The 27,432-nt window shown below is 55.0% G+C and overlaps 1 protein-coding gene across 1 annotated transcript in view; it reads left to right on the forward strand.

Moving 5' to 3' along the window:
- The window catches only part of EFNB1 (ephrin B1), a 45,746-nt gene that overhangs the window by 8,597 nt on the left and 9,717 nt on the right, over nt 1-27,432 (forward strand). Inside the window, exon 2 of the mRNA XM_030967344.1 lies at nt 19,901-20,178. Coding sequence (XP_030823204.1) covers nt 19,901-20,178 — 278 coding nt within the window. The remainder of the gene's footprint in view (nt 1-19,900; nt 20,179-27,432) is intronic.

Raw genomic sequence — 27,432 nt, forward strand, 5'->3', positions numbered from 1 at the left:
TCAGGGCTCGTGGACATTGACTCAAAAACCTCTTGCTGTGCAAGGGCTCCCTGCCTCCTGTTCTTTCCTGGCGTTCCGGTGTGTGCTGGCAGAGGCTCCCAGGCAGCTTTTTGGCAGCTCCCAGCCCCGAGGGCTGTGGGGTGTAAGCAGAGGAGCCACCAGCGGCTCTGTGAATTTTTTCCTTGCCCCCCAAAGAATGAACGTGTTGGAATTGGGCAGCAGGTTACGTTTCTTCAAGGCCAGGCAGCAAATATGTTTTAAATTTGGCAGCCGACAGCGGAGAACGGGTGGGAGAAATTTTCCAGGTATTGCATTACACTTTCCCCTGAAAGGGCTCTGCTTTGGGGCTGGGGATTAGAGGGAGGAGAGGAGGGGGACACCCTCCCTTTCACGTACTCGCAGCCCTGCTCTGAGGGTGCTGGGACTGGGGTGCCCTCCCTGGGTGCTGCCTATCCTGGGTGATGCCCGCCCCGGGTGATGCCCGTCCTGGCTGAGTCAGGCCCTGCTCAGGGCAGAGCTGTGCTGCGGGGGATGATCAGGATTAATTTTTGGGCTTCCTCCCTCTGGGTGCGATGGGAAATTTCCAGCGTGCTCTGGGCACCGCCCTGGCCTGCCGGGCTCTGCCTGGCCCCCCTCCTCTCCCTCTCCTGTCCTCCTGTGATGTCTTTAATAAACGCTTTATGCAAGAGCAGACCTGGGATCCACTCCCAGCACGGACCTGGGGCTCAGCCAATTAGTCAATTATTTCAAAAGAAGAAATTAAAAAAACAAAAAGATGAAATGTTATTTTTGTAAGGGAAGGTCTGGCCCATGGCTCAGCCAGCAGCCCCTCTCCTATGGGAAGAGCTGGGGTGGGGGAAGATGGGGAAGCTCTGCACAGCCCCTCCCTCAGTGACCACAGCTTGCAGTTGCCGAATTCCCTGTGTCCCTCTCGTGTCCCCCCATGTCACCAGGACAGGGAGCTGCCACTCGCACCAAGCAAGGGGAGGGTGTCTTGGCAGCTGCCTGTGCCCCCTGCTCCAGGCTGTCCCTCCCAGCCTGTCCCTTGTCCCTGGGCAGTCAGGTGGGTGGTCCGTGAGTGTCCATCCCTGCCGGAGCTGGCACTGGCGCATCCCATTGTTCCCAGCTTCCTTCGCAGCATGTGAAGAGGAGGAGGAGGAGGTGGAGAAAGAAATGCCTCCTCAGGCGGTGGGAAAGGCTGTCCCAGTGCCATTGGGGATGCAAAGCCCCCTTCCCTCTCACTGGGCCAAGGAGGCCTGGCTGGATTGGGGTTTCAGGAAGGCGCTTGGAGGTGTGAAGGGCTGGAGGCAGCTGGAATTTCCCCTTCAGCTGTGTTTGGGTTTAAGATTTGTATTATTCTTCTTTCATGGAAATTTTGCGAGGCCGAGATCTGGCTGTGCATCCCAGCTGGTTTGTGCCCCCTTTTTCCTGCAGCCCCCTTTCGCTGTGCCCCTCTTCCCCTGCCCCCCATTAGCAGTGCCTGCGCTCAACTAATTACTGAAATAATTGAGGCAGCAACATCCTGGCAAAGCAGTGGAGGGTGGGGAAAGGGAGAGGAGAGTCCCTTTTGCTTCCTGGACCCCCAGCCCTCTCCCACTGCTCCATCCTTTGAGCTTCATGCTTGCTGCTCATTTAATGGCAGTAGAAGAGCTTTTTCTTATTTTCCTTCTTTTTATTTCATTTCCCTGAGCTACAGGAAGACTTGCTGGAGGTAGGGGATGGAGGAAAGCCTGCCTGTGTTGCCTTGGCTTGGCATTCCCTTCCTGCAGTGAGTGGTTCTGGGATGCAGGGATTGGTGGGGGGGTTCCTACAGGAGTCCATTCCCAGGAGCAGCTCCCGATCCTGGTGAGGTTTAATGCTCAATTCTGCTTTTGATCTCTGCTCTGACTTGGTGAGCACTGGGTGCTGTTCCCTAATTACCCCCTTCATGTGGGGCAGTGCTGGGTATTTGTGCTCACCCAGTCTCTCCAGAAGAAAAACCCACCCTGCGAGGGTGTGTGCGGGGCGGGGGAGCCACGTGCTTTCCCAGACCACGAAGGAATCCTCCGGGCTCTCCATATAGCCCTGGGTGCTCCCACCCACGGCAGGCAGTTTCATGCTCCCTGCCTAGTTTCATAACATCCAAGAGAGGCACGAAAGTCTTCGTGAGCCACCTCCCTCTGCTGTGTGTGGAGTTTGTGGGCCCAGGAAGGTGGGCGTTGGTGCTCCTGTTTGAGGTGCTGGGGATTTTCTGGATGTGCCAGCCAGCTGAAAAAGCCCTGGTGCCCATCGGCCAGCCCTTCTTGGCTGGGTTTTCCTTTTGGGATGCAAACTACATGTTGTCCCTGAGCATAGTGTGGGATGAGGACAATGCCAGGGAGAATGCAGGGACTACCTAGCCTGGGAAGGGGGTGTTCAGGGTGGTGGGGAAGGGTTGTGGGATCCTTCTGGCTCCTGCTCTCCTAGACAAGGCCTGTTCCTCCTTGTTTTTCCTCTTTGAGGATGGAGGCACGTGGGTTGAGGATGGAAACACATGGTTTGAGGCTGGAGGCGTGTTGGTTTAGGATGGAGCACATGGTTTGGGGATGGAATTGCACGGGGTGCGTTGGAGGCATGGGGACCATCCCACAGAGCTCCCAGAAGTTCATCCATGCCTGTAAAACAGTTGGAGGTTTTTGGGGCATCAAACTCAGAAGTATAGCGTTGAAAGTGCTGCAGCATCATACCAGGGCACAGGCAAAGGAGGCAAATTGTTGTAGTCCTTATCTGAGTGGGCTTCTTCCTGAAGGTGCCTACAGGTGCCTGTTCCTGCTGTGCCCAGTTCTCCTGTGACCTGGCAGGAGGAGCCTTGCCCTTCCTGCTCTCCATCGGGAAAGTCTCCACTGCCTCGCTGGGATGAGGGATTTATCCCTTTCCTGGTTTATGACAGAGAGATTGCTGATACTGGGCATGGTTCCTTACAAAAGGAGTGGGTGACAGATACAAGAGTGCTGGGATAATTGCTTCCAGATGCTGCCTCCCCTTGTCTCCGGGGCTGTGTGTGTTCCAGCGTCCTGCCAGCTCCAGTGAGCAAAACCAGGGAGTCATCCCAAAAACAGGGCTGGCTGGAGCGGTGTCAGCTTGGAGTGCAACGACTCCTGATGTCACCCGAGCTTCTGGTGGCCACTGTGATCCTGTGTGGCTGTGGAAGCAGGTTGGCTCGCAGGGGCTCTCCCAGTTCTGCCAGCTCCTGAGCTGGGGCTTCAGGAGGAGTGCCGAGTGCTGAGGGACTGGGATGTGCACTGGAATTGGCAGCGCCGGCTGCATTGTGCACAGCAGGCGGCTCTCCCGGATCCTGCCTCCCCTTGTGCCATAAACACGGCGTTTTTGGCATCTGGGCTTTCTTGCAGAGAGCCTGCTTGCTGCAGCAGCATTAATGATTATTTATTGGCTCTTAATGCCAAATAATGTCAACATCTGGCTGACGCAGCACACGCATCCCTCATTCCGTGAGGCATCTCCCAGTGCTCAGCGTTGGGTTGGCGTTGGGCTTGTGCGCTTTAGGAATTAGAAGGTAGCAAATGGTGGGGTTGTTTGGGTACTCCCCTGAAGGGACAGATTCTTGAAGGGCTTCGCTGCTGACCTTCTCCTTAATTGCTGCTCTGCGGCGCCGGCAAGACCAGCTCAAAGGGAGCAATGAAGCGTCGGCACCGGCGCTCGGCCCAGGGCCCCGCGAGGGGAATGCTGCTCCCTCCCTCCCTTCTGCCAGGATGGTGCCTCTCTCCGTGAGATTCCCTGTGCCTGGCAGCTCAGAGCTCCACTCATAACACCTGTGTTAAGGTTACCCTTCTAACCTTTGTATACACCAGCAGTTGATGCAGGATTTTTCCCAAGGTAAATCCAGCTGATTACAAAGGTACCAGGGAGGAAGAGGGAGGAAAATGGCATTGCCGTTCTTGCTGATGGACACAGGCTTTACCTCCCTGCAGCTTTCCCTGCTTTCAGCCCCAGACAGAGCTTGGAGGGAAAGAGAAAGGAAAATGTGAATGGAGGAAAATTTACTTCTCCTCTGATTCCTGTGTGGCTTCTGAAGGTGAGAGTTGAGTCACTTTGCCTGGAACCAGCTCAGCAATTCCACCTCGTCCCCAGAGAGTGTCTGAAGTCACGCAGGGAGAAATAATGCTGGGGGTTAAAAATAGACGCTGACAATAGGACGGGAGGACTGGAAAAGCTCTGTGTCAGGCAAGGTGGACAGAGCCTGGTGAACGGCATTGGGATTGTGCACTGCTAGTGTTGGGCTTTACTGGGTTAAACTGCACTTAAACCTCATTTGCACTTGGAACCTGGAGCAGATTTCAGTCTTGGGCTTGCGTGTCCATCCGGTAGACTGGGGAAAGCACTTCTGCTTTTAAGGGGCTTGGAGAAGTGAGGGAAGGATGTGGCACTGCTGGGGCCAGGGTTGGGGAAGGAAACAGCTCAGTAAATCTAAATTGCTGGAGGAGGACAGGTGGGACAGGGCTGGGGCAGAGCAGAGGCTGGCACTGGCACCTGTGGAAGTGTTCCAGCTCCCCTGGCATTTTAAAGACTTATCTGCAGAGTGAAGCATTTATGCTCGATCCACTTGGGTGCCAGCTGAGATGTGCAGTCATGACCAAGCCCAGAGCGCTGTGTCGGGGTTTCCCAGTGCCACCAGTGTCCTCGGTGCTGGGAGCGGGGTGTGCAGTGCTGCTCGGCCGGGGACAGCAGAGCAGGATGGTGGCTCCTGCAGCCCTTGCTCGGGGCTTTTGTTGAAGCTCACTGAAACTGTCTGTGGCCGCCGGAGCCTGAGCAGAGCCCCGGGTGACAGCGGAGGCTGGGGCAGCGAGTCCCTGTCCCTGCAGAGGGGACACGGCCAGCGCCGTCCCCCGGGGCGGCCGCCAAGCAGCAGGCGGGAGGAGATGGGGTCACATCTCCCGCTGGAGCGGGACCAGCAGCGATTCCGGCTTCTCTCTTAGTTTCCAGCTCTTTTCTTTCTCTCCTGTTCCTTTCCCGCTGGCAGCGCGCTCGGCCCGCTCCTGGTGCTGCGAGGACAATGGGGCTGCGAGGTGGGGCGGGAGGGGGACGGAGATGAAAGGGGAAAAGTAAAATCGAAGCATGTCTGGAAGGGCATTTTGATGTAAATGGGACTTTTTGATAGACTTTGAGAGACACCGGCAGAAAGGGCACCGGCCCCCTTCGACGCGCTGAGCTCCGGGCTCAGCTCTTTCATTTCCTCAGGAAAAGGGCATTTTTTCACCTCCTGTTGAGTGCAGCCACGGTCCCTCCTGGTGCTCTCCGTCCCCATCACTGCCCGTGTCCTGGTGCGGAGCCCTGTGTGCGTGTCTTAACTGAACTCCAACAACCGGAGCTCCTGTTCACATGGTGAAAGCAGTGGCTGAAGCTCAGGAAAGGGAGATGGCTGCCTGCAGCCCATGGGCGGCTGGGAGGGCCTGGCTCCATACCACCTTCCTCCCCCCGGGCAGCTCCCTGAAACCTTCCCCCTCCCCGGGGAGGGCACATGTTTGATCCTCTCCCGTGCTTTTGATCCCAGCCTTTGTCCTTGGCACCGTCTCGCAGCTCTTGCGTGTTGGTGGAGATGTGGCCTCACCGTGAGTCATCCTCCTTCCTTTCTGCTGCTGTTTTATTTTTCCCTTTTCCTTCTCCTAAGAGAGCACTTAGTAAAAGGAAGCAGCGCATTCATCCAGGAAACGGGAGCACAACAAACGCCTGCCGTTTATCCTTTCAAAGGCGTCTCCCTTGAGCTGTTGCTGCTGCTGAGACAGGCTGAGGAGAGAGGCAGCTGCTGGTGGGGGGCCCGGGGATGCTTCCCTGTGCATCATCCCCGGGGTCCCTGGTCCTTCCTGGCTACGGGGAGCCCTTGGGGGGTCACCTTCCCCTGTGCTGGTAGTGGGGAGCCCTTGGGGGGTCACCTTCCCCTGTGCTGGCAGCTCCTGACCCCACCAAGGTAGGAGGAGGAGAAACGAGGACGGAGCTGCTTCCTGGAGAGAAGTCTGACAGGTTGGGGGGCTGGGAGGGGGGGCCAGGAAGGTCGGTCGGAGCTGGCATCCGTGTTCCATGCTGGCACTGGGGAGCCCAGGAGGAGCCCTGTCACTTCTCATCTCGGCCTTGTCGCCTGAGCCCGGGGCTGGGCTCGTGTCCTCCCCGCACCTCCCTGCTGCTGCCTTCACTTGTCTCACACACAGAGCTGTCAGCAGCCCAGAATTTACTGCTGGCATAAACCCATCAAAAAGCCAAACTGTTGGTCGGTAAAAATGGCAAAGCAATTGCAGGGGAACTTGTTTCTTCCTCTGACAACTTCTGAGTCAGTCCTTTAATCTCTAATCTAGGTTTATGGTCATTTTATTGAAATGCTGGGCTCTGTGGAAAACTGACATGTATGACCATCATAAACCAGGAGTTATGGGAGCCCAGAATTGCCTTGATGGTCTAAGTGTCTGCAGGAAGCATTTTTAAAATCTGTAATTGGGATTTATTGGCCATTGTGGCTCAAACTGTCAGGAGAAAATAAAATAATCAGCCTGGGATTTTTTTTTCCTCTTCAGCTTTTGAGTCTTTCCACATATTCTTAAATCTTCTGGTGCTTTGCTTCCGTGTTTAATTCCCTTGTAATGGGGGGATGTGGATGTGAGGAGGGAGCCCAGCCCTGTGGGTGCCACGGCTCCCATCCTGGCTGTGCAGGCTACCTGTGCCCTCCTGCCTCTGTGTCCTGTCCCGTGGGATGGCTGGGATCTCATCAGTGTCCCACGGGATGTGGTGGTCATGGACACATGGGGGATGTGGATGTGGGGATGTGGAGCAACAGGCGAGCCTGGAGGAGGCCTCTTGGCTGGTTCCTTATCTGGGCTGGCTGGTTCGATGGATGAGGAGATCTGTGGGTCAGTGAGGTGTTGCTGGAGATGGAAGTGTGTGGTGGGCTGGCACAGGGAGAAGAGACACTCCTGTGCCCTGCCAGAACTTGTGTCAATCAAAGCATCCATTGCCATGGAGTTAAAACATGCCAGCACCAGAGCTTGAGGCCAGGGGCACATTTTGTACCAGCAGCCCATCTGAGGCAGTGCCATGGAGGTGGGCTGGGCCATCCTGGAATGGGCCAAACCCCACTTGGTGTTTGGCAAACCTCGGGAAGGACCTTGGTGTTCCATCTCGTGTTCTTTCTTTTTGGGTATGTGAACTGACTCATGTTTCGGGGTTTTTCTTCCCAGTCTGTGAGTGACTCCTGTGCTTTGCCTTACACCTGTCTGTGTCCAATGGGGCATGGACTGATCCAGGCTATGGATGGCTGTCCTCAGTGCTGCCATTCCCCGGCTTGCTGGTGCAGGATGTATCCGCCAAAATTCCTTCCCCTTCCCCGTTATCTGCCATTCCCAATTTTCTCTCCATTAACTTGTGACCGCAAGCAACATCCAGCAGTGCCAGGTCCAGAGTTACCCTGGAATAATCTGCTGGGCTTGATAAATATCTCTGCTTCTGTTTTGTTTAACAAATATCTCCTTTAATGGCGCAGCTTTTTGTTAAGCTTCCTCGCATTATCATCCCGCTTAATCATGCAGGGTGACTTCTAAAAGTACTTTTTTAAAAAATGCCACTTTTTATCCAGGTTTTAAAATTGAAACTCATTTTTTATCCAGAGGCAGGATATAAATGAGTCTACTAAAATTAGATTAATCCTAATAAGAATGTCAGTTATCATTTCTGAATACATTAATTTTTTTTTTTAAATTTTACATGCCTCTTTAGCTATAATTGCTGGTGTAATTTCTTACACAGACATGGTGTGTCCTCATGGTTGACAGAAATACTTAATGCAATGTCGACACCGCACTAAGTTCCAAATTAGTGCGTCGCAGACACTGCCAACGGTTTGAACTTTCTCCTTAATAAGTTAAAAAAAGAGAAAGGCAAAGAAAAAAAAACACCTTACATGCAAAGAAAGACTTAAATGGATTGAGGGAGTTGAGGTGAAGTGGGATAACTGGAAGCTAGAGCCCCATGAAGGGCTTTTCTGGGAGAGGGAAGCAGGAAAGGGATGGAGGAGCTGGAGGTCAGGGAGGAGATTTGGGGTCCAGCGAGGGGTTTGTGGGTTGAATCCTGCCAGGGGCAGGATAGAGGAGCTGAGGGTCAGGGAGGAGATTTGGAGTCCGGTGAGGGATTTCTGTGGGTGAGTCCTGCCAGGGGCTGCGGGGCAGGACAGGGAGGACCTACAACAGCACTGGTGCTGCTCACTTGGGGTTTTCCCAAGCCAGGTTAAAGGACCCCCTCTTCTAGGGGGCACCCCAAAACCATCGCTCCAAGGTTGGTTGGTCTCTGCTCTCACAGCTCCGTGGGTTTGAGGATTGCTCTGTGTTGGGGACTGGGAACTGGGCTGTGTCTCAGCAGGACAGACAGACACCAGCCTTGGAATGAACTCTGGTTGGATCGGTGGCATCAGCCCTCTCGGGCTCCCAGTGTAGTGGCATGGCAGGGACATGGCCCCAGCCTGGTGGCACACACTGAGTGGGGTGAGGAGCCCTGCTGAGAACGCTGGAGCTAGTGGGATCTTGGGACAGGGCTCTGGGGGATCACATCTGGCAGCAAAGCAGGGGGGCAGGATGTGGCTGGGGGAGACTTTGGTCTCTCCTGCGGCTCTCGCCAGTTTTCTTCCATGAGTGTGGGTGGCAAGGCGGAGGATTTCGTCTCGGGGGGAGGATTGGGAACACTCCCCGTCCGCAGGCAATTGGAAACTGCTGGCGCTGGAGCGGGACAGGCTGGGTGCTCTGCCCTCCTCCTCCTCCTCCCCAGGCCCAAGGGCTGGGTTATTTTTAGGTTTAAACATGAGCTTTGCTTAGTGCCTTGTGAAAGCTCCCTCTGGGAGTGGGAGCCGTGTGTCCCGGCGGAGTCTATTGACATCCTTGGAGATGGGAAGGAGCACCAGTCCCGAGATCTCTGGCTGGGTTCTGGTTCCTCTCCTCTCCCATTCCGGGCTGGAAGTTGTACATTGGATTGAAGTTCAGCTGTACATGTAAATCTGGCCTAAAAATAAAAGCAAGTACAAGCCAGATCTCTTTGTACTGGAGGAGGGATTAAAACCTGACACTCCTGTGCTGTGCTGGTCTCTCTGCTGGCCCCTCCCTCAGCTGCTGCTCTTCCCTTCAGACTTCAGCTGGATAAACTGGGAGCAGTGGAAGGGCTGCTGAGGGGGAACACAAGAGTGTCCCAACTCCTTCCAGTGGTGAAACCTTTAGGAGGGTCTTTTTGGTGTAAATATGGAGAAAATTTGGGCTGTTGTTCCAGAACAGGACCTCACAGTAAAGAGGGGTGTGGGCAGCACTGGGAACAGGTTCTGGGGAGAAAGGGGCAGTTTCTGCCCTGCTGAGTGACATCCAGAACAGGACTGGAGGAGGAGGCTGGATCCAGCTTCCCTGCAGAGCTGGCTCTCCAGGCTTTGGTGATGGCTCAGTTATGTGCAGGAGGACAAGAGATGAGAGAACAAATGAACTTTTGAGGTCCTGTGACTCATCTTCAGCTTTTTCTCCCAGACCTAACCCAGCCCCATCCGCCCCCATGGAGCAGGGCCAAAGGTCTGGAGCAGCTGAGTGCAGCGAGCCAGTAGTGGGATTGGTGTGGGAGTGAGGAGCATGGGGTGACCTGGTTGAGCCTGGAGAAGGGAAGGCTCCAGGGAAATCTTGGAACCCCTTCCAGTGCTTAAAGGGCCTCTAGGACACCTGGAGAGGGACTTTGGATGAGAGACAGGACAAGGGAGAACGGCTTCCCACTTGCCATAGGGCAGGATTAGATGAAATATTGGGAAGAAATTCTTCCCTGTGAGGGTGGAGAGGCCCTGGCACAGATTGCCCAGAGAAGCTGTGGCTGCCCCTGGGTCCCTGGAAGTGTCCAAGGCCAGGCTGGACAGGTCTTGGAGCAGCCTGGGGTAGGGGAGGTTGTCGCTGCTCATGGCAGGGTTGGAACTGGGTGGTCATCAGGGTCCCTTCTGGCTGGGCAGCTGTGGGCAGATGTGCACATGGCCTGTGTTGGGATGGGAGTTGGGAAGCTTTTAATAACCCCCAGTGCCGGTGGCAGCCGAACAAGTTCCCAGTAATGACGCCGGGGCTGAGGGCTGGTGATTTGCAGCTGCCTGGGAAGATGGCGCTTCCAGACGGGAGCCAGGGCTGGAATGCCAGAACTCGTTTGGCCACTCCGGGAGCCGGGGGATCAAAGGGGCCCGGAGTGAGTCAGGGCGGCGCGGTGGGGGTGACGCTGCTCCCCTGGGACCCGGGGCTGGCAGGGCTGGCGAAACCCGGGAGACCTGTCAGGGCAGGGCAGGGCATCCCACAGCTGGGATGGGGAACCCTCCGCAGGGTTTGCTCCTCCCTGCCCAGTTCCTAACATCGGGATTAATCCTTGAAACCGCAGCATTGCATCCCCAGGCTGAGCCAGAGCCCCAGGGACCTGGGTGGGTGCTCTGGAGCTGCCTCCTAGCCCTCAGTGGGATCTCCAGGGATGGAAACCCAAGCCCTGGGACACAGTGAGGGGCTTCTAGGAGCCAGGGGAAATCCAGGAGACCTTGTGGTTTCTACTGCTCCCCAGGACATGTGTGGGCTTTATTTTATTTTTCTGGTATTTTTCAGAAAAATTGGGAGGCTGGTGGCTTCTCTCCCTTGCTTTGGAGGTGGCCAGTGAAGTGGGAAGCTGAGGGATTTGGGGAGCCCTCTGGTACCCCTTGGAATGCAGCAGCAGGAGCACTCAGTTACTGTCCCATGGGGAGTTTTGAGACTCCTGGCTGCAGACTGTGTTTGTGGGGTGCAGGGTTATATGTGGGGTGTCAGGTCCTGGGGTTCAGGAAGGAAGGGGCTCCTTCTCTCCTAAGGCCCAACTACCAGCTGTAACTTCAGCTCTTGGCTCTTAGCTTTCTGTTCCTTTTTTTCCAACTGAGCTTGAAAAGTGAGAGGTGGGAAGAGGGGGGATCTTGGAGAACACCGGGGTTTCTGTCAGGTCTGATGTGCTGAACCCCCCACTCGCCCTTCCCTGTGCCCCAGCCCTGCTCTGGGGAGGGGGGCCTGCAATTTGCCTCCGTTCTGTCCCGACTGGGGTTGATCTGCATGAGAATGAGCGGGGCTTGGTGGGGAGGGCTTGTCTTGGGTTCCTTGGGCATATTCCTGCTGCTTTCCCTTCCAAGTGGGCGCCCGGCCGCCGCCGCAGCCCCTGCCAAAGTAATTCTTTGCTTTGGACCGGGAGACGAAATCTCCTCCGTTTTATTTCTGAGGGGTCAGGGAAGGAGTGGGAACCCCGCTGATCCAACCGTGTTCCCTTTTAACCTGCCTCTCCCTCTCTCCCCCTCCCGGCCCCCCGTCCTCCGGATGAGCGGGGCTGTAGCCAGGGCACGAGTGGCCAAACCGAAGCCGGAAAACACACGGAGCCGAGCGGGAACATGAGCTGTTTCCGATGGATCATTTAATATCTGCAGCATCCCGGGGCTGGGACTGTGCTGCTCCTGGTGCCGTCAGGGTTTTGTGATGCCTGACGTGTGCTGGGCTCTGCCGTTCTGCCTCCGTGTTCTCCCCGTGGGTTTCAGGTGGTGTTTTTTGGCATGGGGGTCATGGTGCAGCCTCCAGCTGCCAACCTCTGTTGGGGTAGGGATTGGGGTGCGGGTAGGAGAAGGTGAGTGCCCACTGCCGCCGCCGCCCAGCCTCATTGTCTCACTTCTCTCTCCATTCCTACGCCAATTAAATCGCCGTGTTGCCATTCATGGCCCTTATGGTTTTGTTCAGTTGTCTGTCAGCTCTTGTCAAGCCCTGTCCCCTTCCCCTCCCCCGTTTCCAAAAACAAAACCCCTGACAAACCCCCCTTTGAATCCCCTCTTACCTCACTCCCAGCGTGGGGCCCCATTGCCGGGGGATGCCGGCGGCGGCGGCGGGGAGACCGCTCCCCACGCCGCCTTTGTGGGCTGCCGCCGCCCCCCAGCCCTCGGCCTCCCGCTTCTGCCAGCATTAATTAGATAACTCGGCCCCTCTTGATTCCTCCGAGGGGAGAACGGGACGATCCGACTCCAGGGAGAAAATATGGCTTTTCTTCCTTTATATTTTTTGGCCGAGCTCATGGTTCCATCGCTGCTGGAGGTGCTTATTGTGCTGGGAAATAACGGGTCTGGGGGGTGGGTGTGTGACGGGGGTGAGCCTGCGGGACTCCCGGTGTTCCTCATTCCCTGTCTGGACCCCAGGCGGGCGTGGACGGGAGCCCGGGGTCCCCCGAGCCCACGCCAGCGGCTGCAGAGAGTGCTGCAGGTGGCAGCAGCAGCCTGCGCCAGTGCTCTGGCCCTAATTAAATCGACTCCAAAATCCCTCAATTAGCAGCAGGTTTTGTTTCCCCCCCTTGCTAGGTTTGCACTGAGATGTTTCGGGTGCAGCGCCTGAATGCATGGAGTGTGCGCGGACTTGGGAGGATGGAGCAGCACATGGCTGCTCCTGGCAGGCCTGGCTGCTGTGAGGGCTGGGAGCCTTCCCTCTCCTCCTCCTTCTCTTCTTCTTCCTCCTTGGGGCATGAGGGTGGTCAGCAGCTGTTCCTGGAAGTGATGGACTGGCATCAGGATACATCCTGGCTGAGCCCGCAGTGGGACAAAGGAGAACATTCTCCTTTTGTGGGTGCTGCCTTTGGTGGTGGTGATCTGTCATCCTCCTTGGAGCTGGTGGGGAGTCTGGCACTTGGATACTCTCCCTGGTCATGCTGTAATTATGGGGATAGCTCAGGGAGAAAGCTCTTCCTGCAGCCCTGCTGTGGCACAGGAGGGCTGAGTCACTGGGGCCAGGGATGTCACCAGCTGTGGTGGCAGCCACTGGCTGTGGGTGCTGAGGTGTGGCTGGCATCCCACAGCATCCATGCCAGCTTTCCTGAAGCCTGCTGACCTGTTCTCCCAGCATCCTGATGGCTGGAACCCTCCTCTGCTCTTGGCTGGTGGTAGGAGAACTGGACTGCAGGAGGGGAAAGCAGACCTGTCCTCAAGCTACGGGTTTGCGATTGAAAACAGGCTCCTGCTCCTGACTTCCTGCTTGAGAAACTCAGCAGTGGTGGGTATTTTAATGAAAAAGTGGGCTCTCTGGTGTGTTCCCCAGATGTTGGACAATGGCTTGGTCTTCAGAGCTATGGCAGCGACTGCAACATGTGAGCAAAGCTCAGGGAGCTACAGTGAGGCATTCCCTGCTTCCCCCATTCCCTGAATCTCACCTTCCCTGCTTCCATGGCTGCTCAGGGTAAGCAAGGTGCCTTCAATGTTTGAGGCTGCTTGGGAAGAGTTATGGTCCAGTGCTGAACATGAGGCTCCTGTTTGCCAAACCTCTGTGTGAAGCACTGGAGTGGCCTCTTGGCCATTGCCAAAGCATGGAAATCACCAGAGTCACCGGTTTCCCTGTGGAGAGGTGCTGGGAGCCATGCTGTGACTGGGGCTGGTGTTTGAGCGCGAACAGACCACACTGCCTTGGGCATCACCCCCCTTTCTGGGCAGAGAGGGGCAGTTTGGGTTCGTTTTCCCCTGTACTTGGTGTTTCTGTCCCTTCCTCTCAATCCCAACCCTGGCTTGACCATGACCCGGGGTCGGTCACAGTGCAGAGCTTTCCAGGGTGTCTGTGCCAGGGGGACACTGGCTTGGGCATCTTGTAACTTCACCTCAAAAAATGTCACCCCTGGCACCCGGGGGTGTGAGCTGGGGGGTTACCAGCTTGCGAGGAGCCTCCCAGCTGGCAGAGAAGCAACAAAAGGGTTTTGGGGAGCAGCAGAGTTGTAAAATGGCATCCCAGAGCTGGGGGGGTCGGTGAGCGTTGCCATGGAGACCCGTTTATGCCTCACTGATGCGTCGTGTAAATCCGTTTGGAAACGAGAAGGGCCTTTTGTCTTTGGGAGGGTTGAATGGGCCTCATTAAACCCGAGATGAGGAAAAAAAAGGGCCTTAGAGTGTATCTGGGAGGGGGACTGGATGGGACGGCCCCGGGGGGCTCAGCAGAGGCAGTTCCCTCTCCCAGGGATGGTGAGGAACTGGGGGGGCTGGAAGGTGAAAAATATCTCCTTGAACAGCAGAGACCAAAGGAGTGGAGGAGATATGAGCTGCTTTCAGATACCTGGGATTGCTGGCTCTGTGTGGCCACCTCGGCTCCAAAAGGATATAGCAGAAATAGAAGAGGGCTGCTGAAGGGCAAGGAAAATAATTATCCATAGATTAGCAGGGGGAAAAAAGATGGCAGGCTCTTCTAAAGGAGACTAATAATAGAGGAGCACATGAAAGGAGTGGGATCTGAGAGCGTGGGGGTTCGTGTGCTCCTATTTACCCTCTTGTGGTGATGAGCGGTGCGATGGACGAGCAAGAAGGCGACAGATACAGAGGGAGGAACCTTTTCATTCCACTTGTAATTAACTTCCTTCCACGGAGTATCTTTGTTCCCAAGAGCTGAATGGGAGTCAAATAGGAGAAAGGAGCTGTGCCTTTGTGTACTGGCACCACTTTGGGGAAGGGCTGTGAATGTTGCTGGTGTGCTGGAATCAGGTGGGCCTTTGGGATTAGGTGTAATTCCTCTGGTTTGATTGTTCTCTGCTCTGGAGAGGTGAGGTGAGGTGGGTGGGGGCTGCTGTGTCTCACTGATACCTCCTGGTGTCAGCAGGAGAACCTGTCCCTGTGGCAGGGGGTGGCTGATATTCTCAGCTCAAGCTCCCAGAGGACCATGTGGTTGTCCCTGTCTGGTAATGCTGTTTGGCCTGTGACATCCCACTTCACCTAAGTTAGGTTCCAGTTTTTACTACTGACCTCTCAGTTCTCTTTTTTGGTGAAAATACAGGTTTAGGCAAGGGCAGAGATGGCTGGGTGTCACCAAGGGAGCTTTGGATGAGCTGTGCAGGGACCCTCCCATGGCAGGAGTGTGATGTGCCTCTGTGACATCGGGGTCTGGAAAACAGCTCTGGGAACAGGACTGATTCTTCTGGCTTTGGCAGAGAGTCCCCAGTGCCTGGGCATGGCAGCTGTGTCCCAGGGAAGCTTGGATGAGTGTGGCAGAGAGGGCAGGATTGGATTTGTGTGTGGCTGGGCACCAGCAAATCTCAGAGTTCAGGAGTGTATTTCAGGATCCCACACCCAGTTTGAACACAGAGCTTTGGCTTCTTTACTGGATCTGGCCCTTTCCCATCCCTTCTTTGAGGAAATTCCTGGTGGGTGGGAGCTGTGATCCATCTGGAAGGACTCACATGCTCTGTTGGTGTGGAGAGCTGGGCCCATGGGGGCTTCAGCTGCCCAGACACCAGGAAAACCTCCCAGCTCCTGCAGGTCTCGCTCTGCCGGGCACTGTCAGCCTTCCCTGCCAGACGTACACGTCCTCCATGTAAGATCCAGTTATTTTTGGATTTCTTTGAAGCAAACAGCATTTAGCATATGTCATCTTATATGTATGTCAGCATCAGCGTTAGAACATCTTCTCCAAGGAGAAGGTTCTTGGGAAATGTTGTTCTGTTTCTGCCAAGCCTGAAATCAGGTGAGGGGCATTGTGTGCTGTGGACGTGGGGAAAGGTGGTGCTGCCCCAGAGATTTTGTGGTTGATGTGGTGCAAGGAATGCCTGAATCCAGGGGGAGAGCAGTTGGAAAATATGTCAACCTGTTATTTAAAAAAATTGTATTTTTAAGCCATTTTTTGGTCTTCCCTAACGAAGAAGTGAGGGACTGTTGGATTTTAAGGTTCCACATGACTTATCTGCAGGACACTTGTGTCTGTGGGATTGCTGGGAATGTGTTGGCTCATCCATGTCTATCCGTGTGTGCCCACATGGAGGAGAGGTCCCTGCATGGGAGGGGGGTGTGGAGGAGTGGGGTATCATTCCCAGTATAACTCAGGATCTTGCTCTGGCTGACTTGCTTGGTTTTCCTCCTTAGGTTCTTCCTCCTGTCCCGGCAAACCCTCTCTGGGATGCCTGCAACTCTGGGTCCTGGTTGAGTCCATGGCTCTTCCAGCAGGTCTCACCTATAGCCCCTTGTTGCTCCATCAGATCCTGAATTTTGGACCCCGAAGGGGAAGTGAAGGGGGCTCTGCAAGGGATTGGGGGCCCCACCAGCAGCCCCCCAACTCAGGGCACAGGAGAGGCTGCACTTTAATCCCATCTCCCTGCCCCGGCATCCCGGCATCCTGCTGCCAACAGAGCTCCCGTTGTTTACCCAACTCAGAGGAATCGGTTTACAAGGCTCACAAATCCCCTTTTCACCTTTCCCATCAGAAAACACCTCCCGAAACAATAAGGAAATTGGACGCTGCCACCTGATCGCTCCCAAGGAACCTGCGGGGCCGGGAGCTGGGGGCCTGCAGGCACTGGGGACGCCTGGCTGGGATGGCCGGGATGGTCCTCTGGCTCTGCAGGTGGGCAGCCATGGATGCCACCCAAAAGTCACCTCAGGGGCTTTAAAGGATGAAGCTGCCAGCCCTCTCTACCTGCTCAGCTGGCAAAAAAATACTTGTTTTAAGCTTTAGTGGCTGTAGTTAATCATTCCCACCCTCCTGGACACCAGGAACAATGATGCTGGGATGTTACCTGTGAACTGGTGATGGTGCCAATCACAGGATCCCAGAATGGTTTGGGTTGGAAGGGACCTTAAAGCTCATCCAGTTCCACCCTTTGCCATGGACAGGGACACCTTCCACTATACCAGTTTGCTCCAACTTGGCCTTGGACACTTCAGGGATGGGGCAGGAATAAAGCTGGAGCCATTATCCTCCACTTCCTGCATGGTGGGCAAGGTAGAGGAGAGTGATTCTTAATGCTGAGAGTTATTTCAGCCTTAAGGTTGAACTAAGTTTTAGTTTTTCTCTTTTTTTTCCCCTTCCCACCTTAAAACAGGGAAATCAAGCTGTGTTTTCCAGAGGAACAGCAGATTCCCTCTTCCCTCCCTGAAATTACAGTGGGTGCTCTGAGGGCACGATGAATTTCCCTATTAATTTTGGAGTTGCTCTGTTCACTTCTCTGGGTTAAGATAAATCTGAAGACATGTCCTTGTGAAGACAAGTCAAGAGTGTAATTCCTTTTTGTCTTCAACCATCCCTTGGGACTAAAATACCTCGTCTCCAGTACTGGCTGAAATCCTGTGTTCAGGCCGCATGTGACAATTTTTGGACGTTTTTTTCCTCTCCTTTTCTTGTGATAAATGTTGCTTTTCACTGTGTATTTTAAAGGAGAATTTCCCAGAGAACCAGCCTCTGGCATAGTGGGAGCTATTGTTGGTCTTCCCTAGGATGATCATCACAAGCTGTTCTTGTGACAAAGCAGATTTTTTGGGGGAAATAAAGGTCTCTGTGTGTGGTGGAAAGCTGGAAGAGCTGCTTGAGGGGTTTGAGATACATGCCTCAGGTTTATCCCCTCTCCTGTGCTGCCCAGGCTGTCATCTGGAAACAGCCCCGCTGTTAGAGAAGAGGGGAAGTGGAGGAGAAAAAAATCAGGAAAATTGGAGGACACAGGGAAAACGGTCTGTGTGCAGGTGGGGAGCAGCAGTTGGAGGGAGCAGCGCAAAAGCTCCATGCACAGAGAAGTGGCTCTGTCTTGCTCCATGTTTGTGTGGATCTGGAGGATGTTGAGCTAATTCCCAGAAAGCAGCTGTGGGCTTCTGGAGCTGAGACTGAGTGTGTGGAAAGGATTTGCCTCCTTGTTTTATCCTTACATAAACCTAAGGTAGGCCTTGGTCCTGAAGTTCCTGAGATGAAGAGGTGCCAGCAGGATGTGGTACTGGGAGGTTCTCAGCTCCGTCAGCTGCTTCGTGGCCCCTCCCCTGCTTACAAATCCATTTGGCCTGATCCCAATAGGCTGGTGGCCCAGGGACCGGTTGGTTTGCAGGTGTTGGCCAAGGTTTTGGCCACAGAGGTGTGATAGGTCCTCCTGGTATGGAGATGAGGGTGGATAGGAGCCTTCTCCTCCTGCTCCGGCAGTGCAAGACATCTGCTTGACTTGTTTGTGGCTTCCTGTTTGGCATCTTCTGGGCAGGAGGGAGCTGGCAGGAGCTGGAGGAGGGAGCTTGAGTCACTCCAGAATCCTGTGCCAGGAAGCCTCTGACTCAGCCCAACCGTGGAGAAAGGAGTGTGGGATCCAGCTGCCTCTCGGGGTGGGAACCCGTGCAAGTGTTCACTTGCGCTGCGTGTCTGCGGCCGGGTGGGGAGGGAGGGACAGGGGCTGCTCCCGCCTCCTGCTCCTGCTCCGGCCTTGCATCAGGGCTCTGGCCGTGGGTGGGGAAGCCTTTATCGCTCCCAAGCCTTTGGAAGTGCCTGCTGGCCACTGGCCAGGTGACCTACTTGGTAGTGTGAAGCAAAGCGTGGCTCACCTGACGGCAGTGCCTGGATGGAGGCGGGCTCTGCATCCCACCTGCATCCCTAAAGACCCTCCAGGGGCCAAGTTTCCCACTGTCTCCTGGTCACCATCTGCCTGAATCATGGCTTGTACAAAATTCTCTGCAACCTCACGTGGCCAAGGTGCTGCTGTGCTGCTGGTGCTGGGGTTGGGATGATCCCAGCTGCCCCGTGTGCTGCTTTGGGTACTGCTGGAGCTGATGTGGAGCTGATGTGGAGCTGCAGCCAGTCAGGGAGGATGGATCTGTAACCCCTCTAAATCCAGCTCTGTGATGGGGCTGCGCCTGCCATCCCTGTGCTGTGCTCTGGGTGCCTGGGATGCTCCTCTGACCTGGCAAGCTGCGAGTGAGGTGCAGATGATGTCTGCATGTCTGCCCTGCTACTACAGCTGGCACTGAGCTCCAGAGCCTGTGCCAAGGGCACTCAGGGGTGCGTGGGCTTCAGCTCCGCCTGCCTGCTCCAGCCCAGCCTGTGGATCTGCAAGGCTCCTGCAGCCAAAGGCCTGGTGCTGGTTCCAGCTCTGTGGCTTCTTGCTAAGACTTGCATGGAGCCACAGAGCAGGTTGGTCTTGTGTGTTTGATCTTCCTTCCATGGAGCCTGCAGCTCCAGCCGGAGCAGCTGGCTGAGGGAGAAGGTATCCCAGCCCCATCCAATCTCCAGGGTGGGCTGGCACAGGGATGGGCTGTGTCCAACAGCAGAAGGGGAAGTATGGCCGTGCAGCCTTGGCAAAGTGCTCGCTTTGCGTTTTGCCGTGCCCAGATTACGTGAGGGAGTTGCAGCAGAGACAACTCTGCAGGAAAATCCATTCCCACCTTATCTCCCATCAGGAATGCATTTAGTTGCCTACATCAAAGTAGATGATCTGCTGCTTCCCTCCTTGCTGCCCTAATCCTCTCCTTCACGCTGAAAAAAACCTAATCAGTGCCTTGCCCCACCATAACGAGATCCGAATGTTAATTATCAGCATCTTACCTTCCTACCCTTCCCAATGCCCTGCCTTCCAGCCCCGAATAGCTTTCCTCCCTCCTTGCTCCTCTCCATCCGGTCCTCCCACGCTCCTGGGCATGCTGTTGAGCCTGGCTCAGTAGAAGTTGTCCTGCAGGATGCTTCCTTCCCTTCCATTTAAGGACAGGAATTCCTCAGGGAGCTGGGGCGTGGACGGGATCCCTCCCTTCACCCCATTGTCAGGACTTCTCCCTATGCCTAATTATTGCCTGTCCCTGCAGGAAGCTCCTTGCCTGGCCGTCGGGCAGAGCCGCGGCGTCTCCCAGCCCTTTGTGGGAAGACTCATTCCCAGCTGGATGCCAGGCTTGGGGCCGGGAAAGGTGCCCACCCTTATCATGGCTGGCGAGCAGGACTGACCCAAGCCAGCCCTGATTTTGTCAGCAGGAGCCTGTGCTGGCTCCATGAACAGGCTGAGTTGGTGAGGGAAGAGGAGAACTTGTTTTCAGTGTCAAAACCTGCCTTACAGAGGGGGAGCAGCAGAGCTGAAGCACAAAAATGGTGTCAGAGTGCGGTGGGCTGGGCTGGTGTGGCCTCTGCTCCAGCACATGGTAACCTCTTACCCTCCTCTCTTCCAGGTTCATGACTGGGAAGGGGCTGGTCATCTACCCAGAGATTGGGGATAAACTGGACATTATCTGCCCCAAGGCGGAGCCGTCCAAGCCTTACGAGTACTACAAGCTGTACCTGGTGAGGAAGGAGCAGGCGGATGCCTGCAGCACCGTCATGGACCCCAACGTGCTGGTGACGTGCAACCGGCCCGAGCAGGAGATCCGCTTCACCATCAAGTTCCAGGAGTTCAGCCCCAACTACATGGGCCTGGAATTCAAGCGGCAGCAGGATTACTTCATCACATGTGAGTCGCCCTCCTCCTCCTCGCTGCCAGCCCTGGCTCGGGAGGGCTCGGGCGCCTGGAGAGTGTCACCAGGCGCTTGTGTGTGACTTGGCCGGTGCAGAGAGCTGACACGGATGGAAAATATGTCCCTCTGGATGGGAGCAGGGGGAGGAATGTGTCACTGGCTGAGTGGGTCACCAGTCCCTATCTGGCTGCTGTGCTGTGTCCCCTGCCCTGCTCATGGCTGGGAACAGGAGGACATCCCCATCTGGGGTCAGCCCTGGAGTGCTGTCATCCCTGGAGCCTATTTTTTGCTGCCATCTTTGCTGGAAGTGTTGAGGGGTTTTGCTTTGGGGCTGGGGAGAAAGAGAAATGGTGATGCTTGTCCTTATTCCTGGGTATTGCCTCCAAGAGCAGCAGCCCCAGCACGAGGAAGTGCTGATGGTGTCCAGTGTGTGATATGATCGAAATGGCTGAAAAATTCTGTACACTGGCTTGTTCTGTTTGTGTCTTGGTGCACCATGGCATTTTATGGAGGGGAGAGAGAAGAGACTGGAATTTTCTTGGATCCTGTGGTCTGTGCGTGCAAGGGACTGCTGCACAGAAATGTATCCCCCTGTGCCTGCTCTGGTGTGGATAGAGGGGGAGCTCAGCCATGTCTGGGCAGTGCTGCCAGCTCTCTCTTTGTCCCCTCCCCTCCTCCTCAGTCTGGCTGTCCCTGCCTGGCTGGGCGCACTGCAAAGGGCACGGCGGCCACGGCTCAGCTCCCCTCGCTGTGTGCTGGGAGCCGTGTGTTCCCAGCTGGAAACAGGGTATTTTTAGCCTGGAATCTTTGGGAAGGGGTAGCAAGGCCATGGCAGGCAGTGGAGATGGGGGGGCTGTGCTGTAGCGTGGTGCTGTGGTGAGGCTGCTGGTCTGATGTCCCCAGCGAGCCTGGCTGGGGCTGTTGGAATCTTGCTACAGAGTAATTTGGGATAAACCTGATGCAGAGGAAGCAGCCAGGCCTGGCTCTGGCAGGTCAGCCTTGAGCCCTCATCACTTCTGTCATGGCAAATTTTGCCAGGTGGTGACAGGGGCTCGCAGGGGGCTCTGTTACCTGTGTGGCCGTGGAGATGCCAAAGTGGCTTCTGCATGGTCAGCCAGGGAAGTTTCCCTAACAGGAGGGGTGACAGCAGGGACGACCTGGCACCACAACCTGCAGAGCCAGCTTGGCTCGGTGCTGGCAGCGACCGTGGGCTCTGCAGGGCTGAGTCACTGTGACAGGGCCAGGCTCTTCCAGAACAATGGTCACTGTCACTGTCCAGACATGGGGATGTCTGTCCTGTGTCACTTGACAGGCACCAGCTTTGAAGCCATTGTGTACAGGACACCCTGGTTCCAGTCCAGATGCCCCAGATGGGCTGGGGATTCCAAAACCCGTGGCGCAGCTCCCATATAGGCTTCCATCTCCCTTAGCACAGCTACACCAGCCTGGTGGCTCTGGGATGGCAAAGTTCAGCCCTTCTGCCATCCTTCAGCTGATGGAAAGCTTGATTGAATATAAGCTTTGCCTGCAGTGGGCAAAAACTTGAAAGAGAAGCCAAAGTGCCAGGCTTGGGTCAGCCAAGCATCTTGAAGTACTTGGTCAGTGGCTCCTCTGTGTTCGGGGGTCAAGTTCAAGCACTGACATGGTCATCAAGCTAATGAGGGCTGAAATTGGGGTCCTCTGAGCTACAGCCCATGGGACTCTCAGGCTGCAAAGAGCCCTCAAAGACAAATAAGTTCCCCAAAACAAACTTAGGAGGTGAACAAAGCACCGAGAAGAGGAAATATGGGATCCCTCTTATGGTAACCAAGTCCATCAGGAAGGTGGAGGCAGAAGGATTTACAGCCTCTGAATTACCCAAATTTTAAGGAGCTGTTTTGCATTTCACACGAAAACTGAAGTGAAAATCAACCTCCTGGAGCTTTGGGAGGTGCTTTCACAAGCGGCCGCCGGTGCATTGCCGACTCCAAACGCGGCTCCCGCGGGGCCCCCGCAGCTTTGAGCCGATGCCAGCTCCCCTGCGCGGCTGCCAGCACACCTGGGTCACTGCAGGTGACCGGCTCCGGCTCGCTGCGGATCCGATGGGACACGCAGCCGGGATTTTGCAAAGACGGCATAGCCCAGGTTGGGAAATCCCGGCTGTGCGTCCCGTTGGATGTCGGGCTGAGCCTTTTAAACTCATTTTTTAATATAAAATCCTGTTTATCCTCTTGTTCCCGGTTTCAGGCTGTATAGGGATGCAGCGACTGGGATGCTTGGAGAATCCCTGTGGGATGCCCCCCCTCTCCTCAGGGGGGGCCGGCAGTGCCCTCTGCCCCTGCCTTGGACCGTTTCTGACTTTAATTTCTCTTGACTCCTCCAAGCTTTGATGTGAAACCCCTCGGAGCTGGGAGCTACCAGCTGAACTTTGGCCCCTGGGTGGGCTGAGGATGCTCCTGTGATCTGACCATACCCTCTGCTGAGCAGCCCCAGGAGTTCTTTCTGCCAAGAAATAAAATAGCCAAAAAAACAAAGTCAAAAGTCTCCTGAGCAGACCACCCACATGTTGTCTTTTTTTCCCCCCCCCAATTTTTCTCCCCTCCCTTTCCCCAAGCTTTGCCTGGACACACAAAAGGTTTTTTTTCTCCCTTTTCATTTCTAAGCCGGGGAAGCAGCGCTGGAGCCGAGGGGAGCAGGGCGTGTGCCACTCATCCCCCACCTTCCCCAGTGGCTGGAAAACCTCCTCACCAGAGCTGGGGGGCTTCCCAGGGTCCCTCTATTCAGGACTGCTCCTTGCCATTGCTTTGGATATGCCAAGCCTTGTTTAGGGACACTTTTATCATGGAGGGACATGGCCCCAGCCCTCGGCTTAGCAATGAAAAGGCTTTTGAAAGCTGCTGTTCCCTGTCCCCGTCCTCTCTGGAGTCTCACACTGACCCCCTCCACACCAGCTCCAGGCTTTCCTTAAAAGCATCTTTGCTCCTGGGGATGGATAAGGAAAGGTGATGCTTATTTCTGAAGCTTTTCATAATGAACAAGATGCAGCAGCATCTGCCTGCAGGTCTACACTGGAGACAGAGGCTGGGGGGACATGTGGACCTCCAGCAGGACGTGGGCACCATCCCCAGGATGAAGTGCTGAGAGGGTGAAGGAGATAGGAATTTGGGAATTGTGTGTTTTATATAATGATGTGCTGTGGTTGCTCCCATCCCTGGGTCTCCTGGGTGTTTCCCTGCTTGCCTTTGGTGTCTTGGTGTGATTCCCTGCCCCCAGTGTCCTGTCCCCTCCCTTCAAAATGCTTCCCACTGGAGTAGCCTCCCCCCTGCCTGGTGCCTGCACTCCTGGGATGTCGTGGGCAGCTCCAGCCCCACCATGGCTTATCCAGCCCTGCAGGTTCAGCTCCCTCCACCTCCCCTCCTAATTCACTCCAGCTCCTAATTGCGTTTGCTGCTCCTCTTTGAACTTGCTCCAGTTTTACTATCTCTGGTAATGAGGTGCCTGGATAGAGATCCATTAATCCCCGTGTCCTGGCAGCAGGGTGATGTGAGGAGGAGCTCCTGGAGTGGCTCCCTGCTATCCCAGAGCTCTGGATCAGACAATCAAAGAATAGTTTGGGTTAGAAGGAACTGTTAAATGTCACCTAGTCCATCCCTGGAATGTCCCATCCCTGGAAGTGTTCAAGACCAGGTTGGATGGGGCTTGGAGCAACCTGGTGTACACCAGGTGGAAGGTGTCTCTGCTCATGGCAGGGTTAGAACTGGATGGACCACAATAGTTCCCAGATCCTTCTCTGGTTTTTGGGGCTGCTGGTGGTCCTGGCAGCTCCTTCTGTGTTCAGTGGGGTGTAGAGACCCCAGGCAAACCTCATTCAGCCTCGGGGTGCACTCCAGGCAGCTGTTTGCAGATGTGGTGGTGGTGCTGAGGTGTTCTTCCAGGTGTTCTTCCTCAGTGTCCAACCTGTCCCATGAGCCTCTTTAAAGCACAGAGCCCTTGTTTGATGACAATGCTGAAGGAAAGGAAGGTCCTAATAGATGTTTCCTCATAAATCCGACACATTTGCTGTTTATTGTGAGTCCTTAAGCCCTTCAATCCATTTTTGATGTAATAACGTCCGTAATCCAATCCAACGCTTTTTGGCAGCGGGATGCAGTGAGAGCGGATCTATTACCCTGAGTGTTGTGTTAAAGCCCTTGTCTTGCATTTCTGTTTTTAGATGCAATTAGTCTTAACCTGGCAAGAGTTATTTGTTGTAAACCATCGCTGCTGCTGCGATGTGGCTTCGTCCCCAGGCCACGCTCCGTCAGCATTTTCCTGCAGCTCAGCATGAGGAAGGGGGTCACCTATACCCTGCCAGCTGCCAGGATCATCCTTCCTCCTCGGGAGCTTTTTTGGGACACGTTGCCATACTCGCTTTTCTGGCTGTGCTCCTCCAGCTTCCGTTGGTTTGGGAAGCCTTCAGCCCGTGCCAGTGCATGTGTGCAGAGCCGCTCGCGCTCCTTCTTGCATTCCTTGGGATTTGATAATTCCGTCCCTGGTTCCTTGGGCTGGGGGCTGTGCCAGGGGGGCTTTGTCAGCCTGCCAGCTCTTTGCTGATGCCATTTGAATGTGGCCACTTTCATGTGCTCCTCATGCTCCTTCCCACAACTTGTTTGGTGGAGGGGAGTTGAAAGCCCAAGGGCCGTTTGATGCCATGATGGGAGCTGTGAACTTCTGCTGATAAAACTCCAATTAAGCGGCTTCCTCATTCTTCACCCAAAGGGGCCCGGCTTGCGACACACCCGGGCCAAGCAGAGCCGGCCTGGTGGCATCCATCTCGTTTTGGGGCTTTGCTCCTCCATCCCCATCCCCATCCTGCTGGGAGCCGCTGGCAGGGGATGGTGATGCCGCGTGGGAGCCGCTGGCTGGACACAAACGGCTCTAACGGTGTCCTGCTCCCGACTTCAAAGCCCGGGCCCTGGCCATGTCAAACCCAAATAATGGCCCTTAGACAACACGCGGTTCCTTGTCTTGCAGGCTTGTCTGAAGAGCGTGACCACAGTAAATGTGATTTTGTTGAGCCCTGTCCCTTAAGCCTCTGCCTCTTTTCTCTTCTCCTCCTCCCTCCTGACCTTTTCGGCTCAGTGCTGTCCCCGGACAGCCCCTGGCAGCTGATCTCATGGCTCAGCCTTTCACAGCCCTAATAGGGATGAAAAGCCCCCTCAGAAAGGGCCGGTGTCCCGGGCCCGGCCGGGAGGTAAATACCCCGTGCTTTGATCTGCTCTGGGGCCAGGGGGGCCCTGCCTGCCACAAACCCTGCCCAGGGGTCCCTGCCTGCCATAACCACCCACCCAGGGGTCCCCATGCCCGCTCATCTCCCTGCCTGCTGGGCAGCCAAGCTCTGCCTACAGCCCTGGCACAGCAAAGGGCTCTGGAGCTGGGCACTGGGTGCTGTCTGCCTGGGGAATTGGGCTGGCTGTATCCCAGGATGCTCTTCCCCAGGAGAAATGATTGGCAAGAGCATCTCTATCATTGTCACGACCCCTTTAACATTGTCACGACCCATTAGGAGAAAACAAAACATGTTTAACTCCTCAGTGCTCCTGAGCACTGAGGTGACAGTAGAGGTGGTAGAGGTGATGGCAGTGAAGAGGTGGCATCTCCCCCTGCATCACCTGCCTGATCCTGCTCTGGTGTGGTGGGAGGCTCACGCCAAAGCAAATCTTTTGGTGCATCCCATCTTCCCTTTCCTCACCCTGGCTCTTCCAGCCCCTGCTCCTCCTGCCATGTCTGCAGCAAATCCAGGGCATCTCCTGGAGCTGCAGCTGCGTGGATTGTGGTGAACCTGGCTCTTTAGTGATGGTCACCTCTGAGGACTTCGTCAGGACACTGGAAGTGATTAAATTTGCCTGCTTTTGGATTAAACATTGAGTAGGAGACTCTTAAGGCAGAAAGAGTTTTCAGCTTGATGAGGAATTGAAACAAATCCTGGCATACTGGTGTGGCTGAGAAGCTGTGCATGGATAAGTGCAGGCAGCTACTTCCTTGGCATATTTTTTAAAATAACCATAACATCAAGACCCTCTCCCTGGGCTTTTCTCCTGGGATCCCTATTGCAATCCACTGCTCCTGTAGTGCTGGGAAGAGGCTTGTTGGTGTTACTGCAGCTCTGAACTGGTGTGGAGGGGTCTGTAATGGTGAGTGCTGGGATGTGGTGGTGGATGCTGGTGATGGTGGGTGCTGTCAGTCAGACCAAGAGCTCACTGGGAGCTCCAGGAAGCACCATCACACTGTTGCTCTGTCAGCCTCTGTCCCTGATCACCTGAAGTTTTCTCTGAGCCCCTGGGAGTGTGGATGGAGCCTGAGCTCAGGTGGGCAGCTGGTGTTGGCCTTGCAGCTGGGGGATAGCACTCCATCCCCTTCCCAAAGGATTTCTCAGTCATCCCCCAGAGGTTTTGCTACCTAACAGGAGAGATTTACACCCTGTTAAAAGGCAGTAAGTGCTTTCCTCCCCTCCTGCTCCCAGCGGGGCCCACAAATGACTCTGGCAGAGCATCAGGTGGGGAATTATGTGGCACTTTCATCCTGACCTGTCTCCAGTTGCTTGGGGTGACCACAGAGACTGTACAAATCACCGTCCTCTCCCAATGATGTGCTCTTTCTTTGGAAGGGATGGACAGACCTGAAGACAAAGGGTTTATTTAGGGCTGTGGTCCTCCTGAGCTGAGCAGGAAGCAGGATGGACACCGGGAGTTTCCACAGCTCATCCATACAGACGGTGTTGATGATAAAGGGCTTGAGTGAGTCACCAAGCTGTGGTCCTGCAGCCAAGATGTGCTTTCCAGCCTGGATGAGGTTCCCTGCAATCCAGCAGTGACTCTTAATTATGATACTAATTAGGGCTAGTTATAATTTTCCACCAGAAAGCTGTTTTAATGGGAAATTAGCTTTTCACTTAAGCATTACTTGGGTTAAAGTGTCTTTTCCAGTGGATACTTCAGTGTTTGCCTGTTCTCCCTTTGCCCCAGGAAAGAGTGGGAGAGAGTGGAACTGTAGGTGGTGAGGATGAGAGTGGAGGGTGGTGTCCTCCCTTCTTCCAGCTGTAACTGTGTGTGTTCCTCTGCTCTGTATAAGGAATGGGGCTAATTTAACCCTTTAATTTGATTTTGGGGGTGCTGACCGTGGCCAGAGAAAGCCAAACCCCATCCCAACCACCATCCCATGTGGTGGTTTTCATTCCTATTTCCAGCTGTACATTTGAACTGGGGATTTTCCCACTGTGTTTGCTGGAGCAG

Source organism: Camarhynchus parvulus, chromosome 4A (assembly GCF_901933205.1).
Source record: "Camarhynchus parvulus chromosome 4A, STF_HiC, whole genome shotgun sequence".
Classification (NCBI taxonomy): Eukaryota; Metazoa; Chordata; class Aves; order Passeriformes; family Thraupidae; genus Camarhynchus; species Camarhynchus parvulus.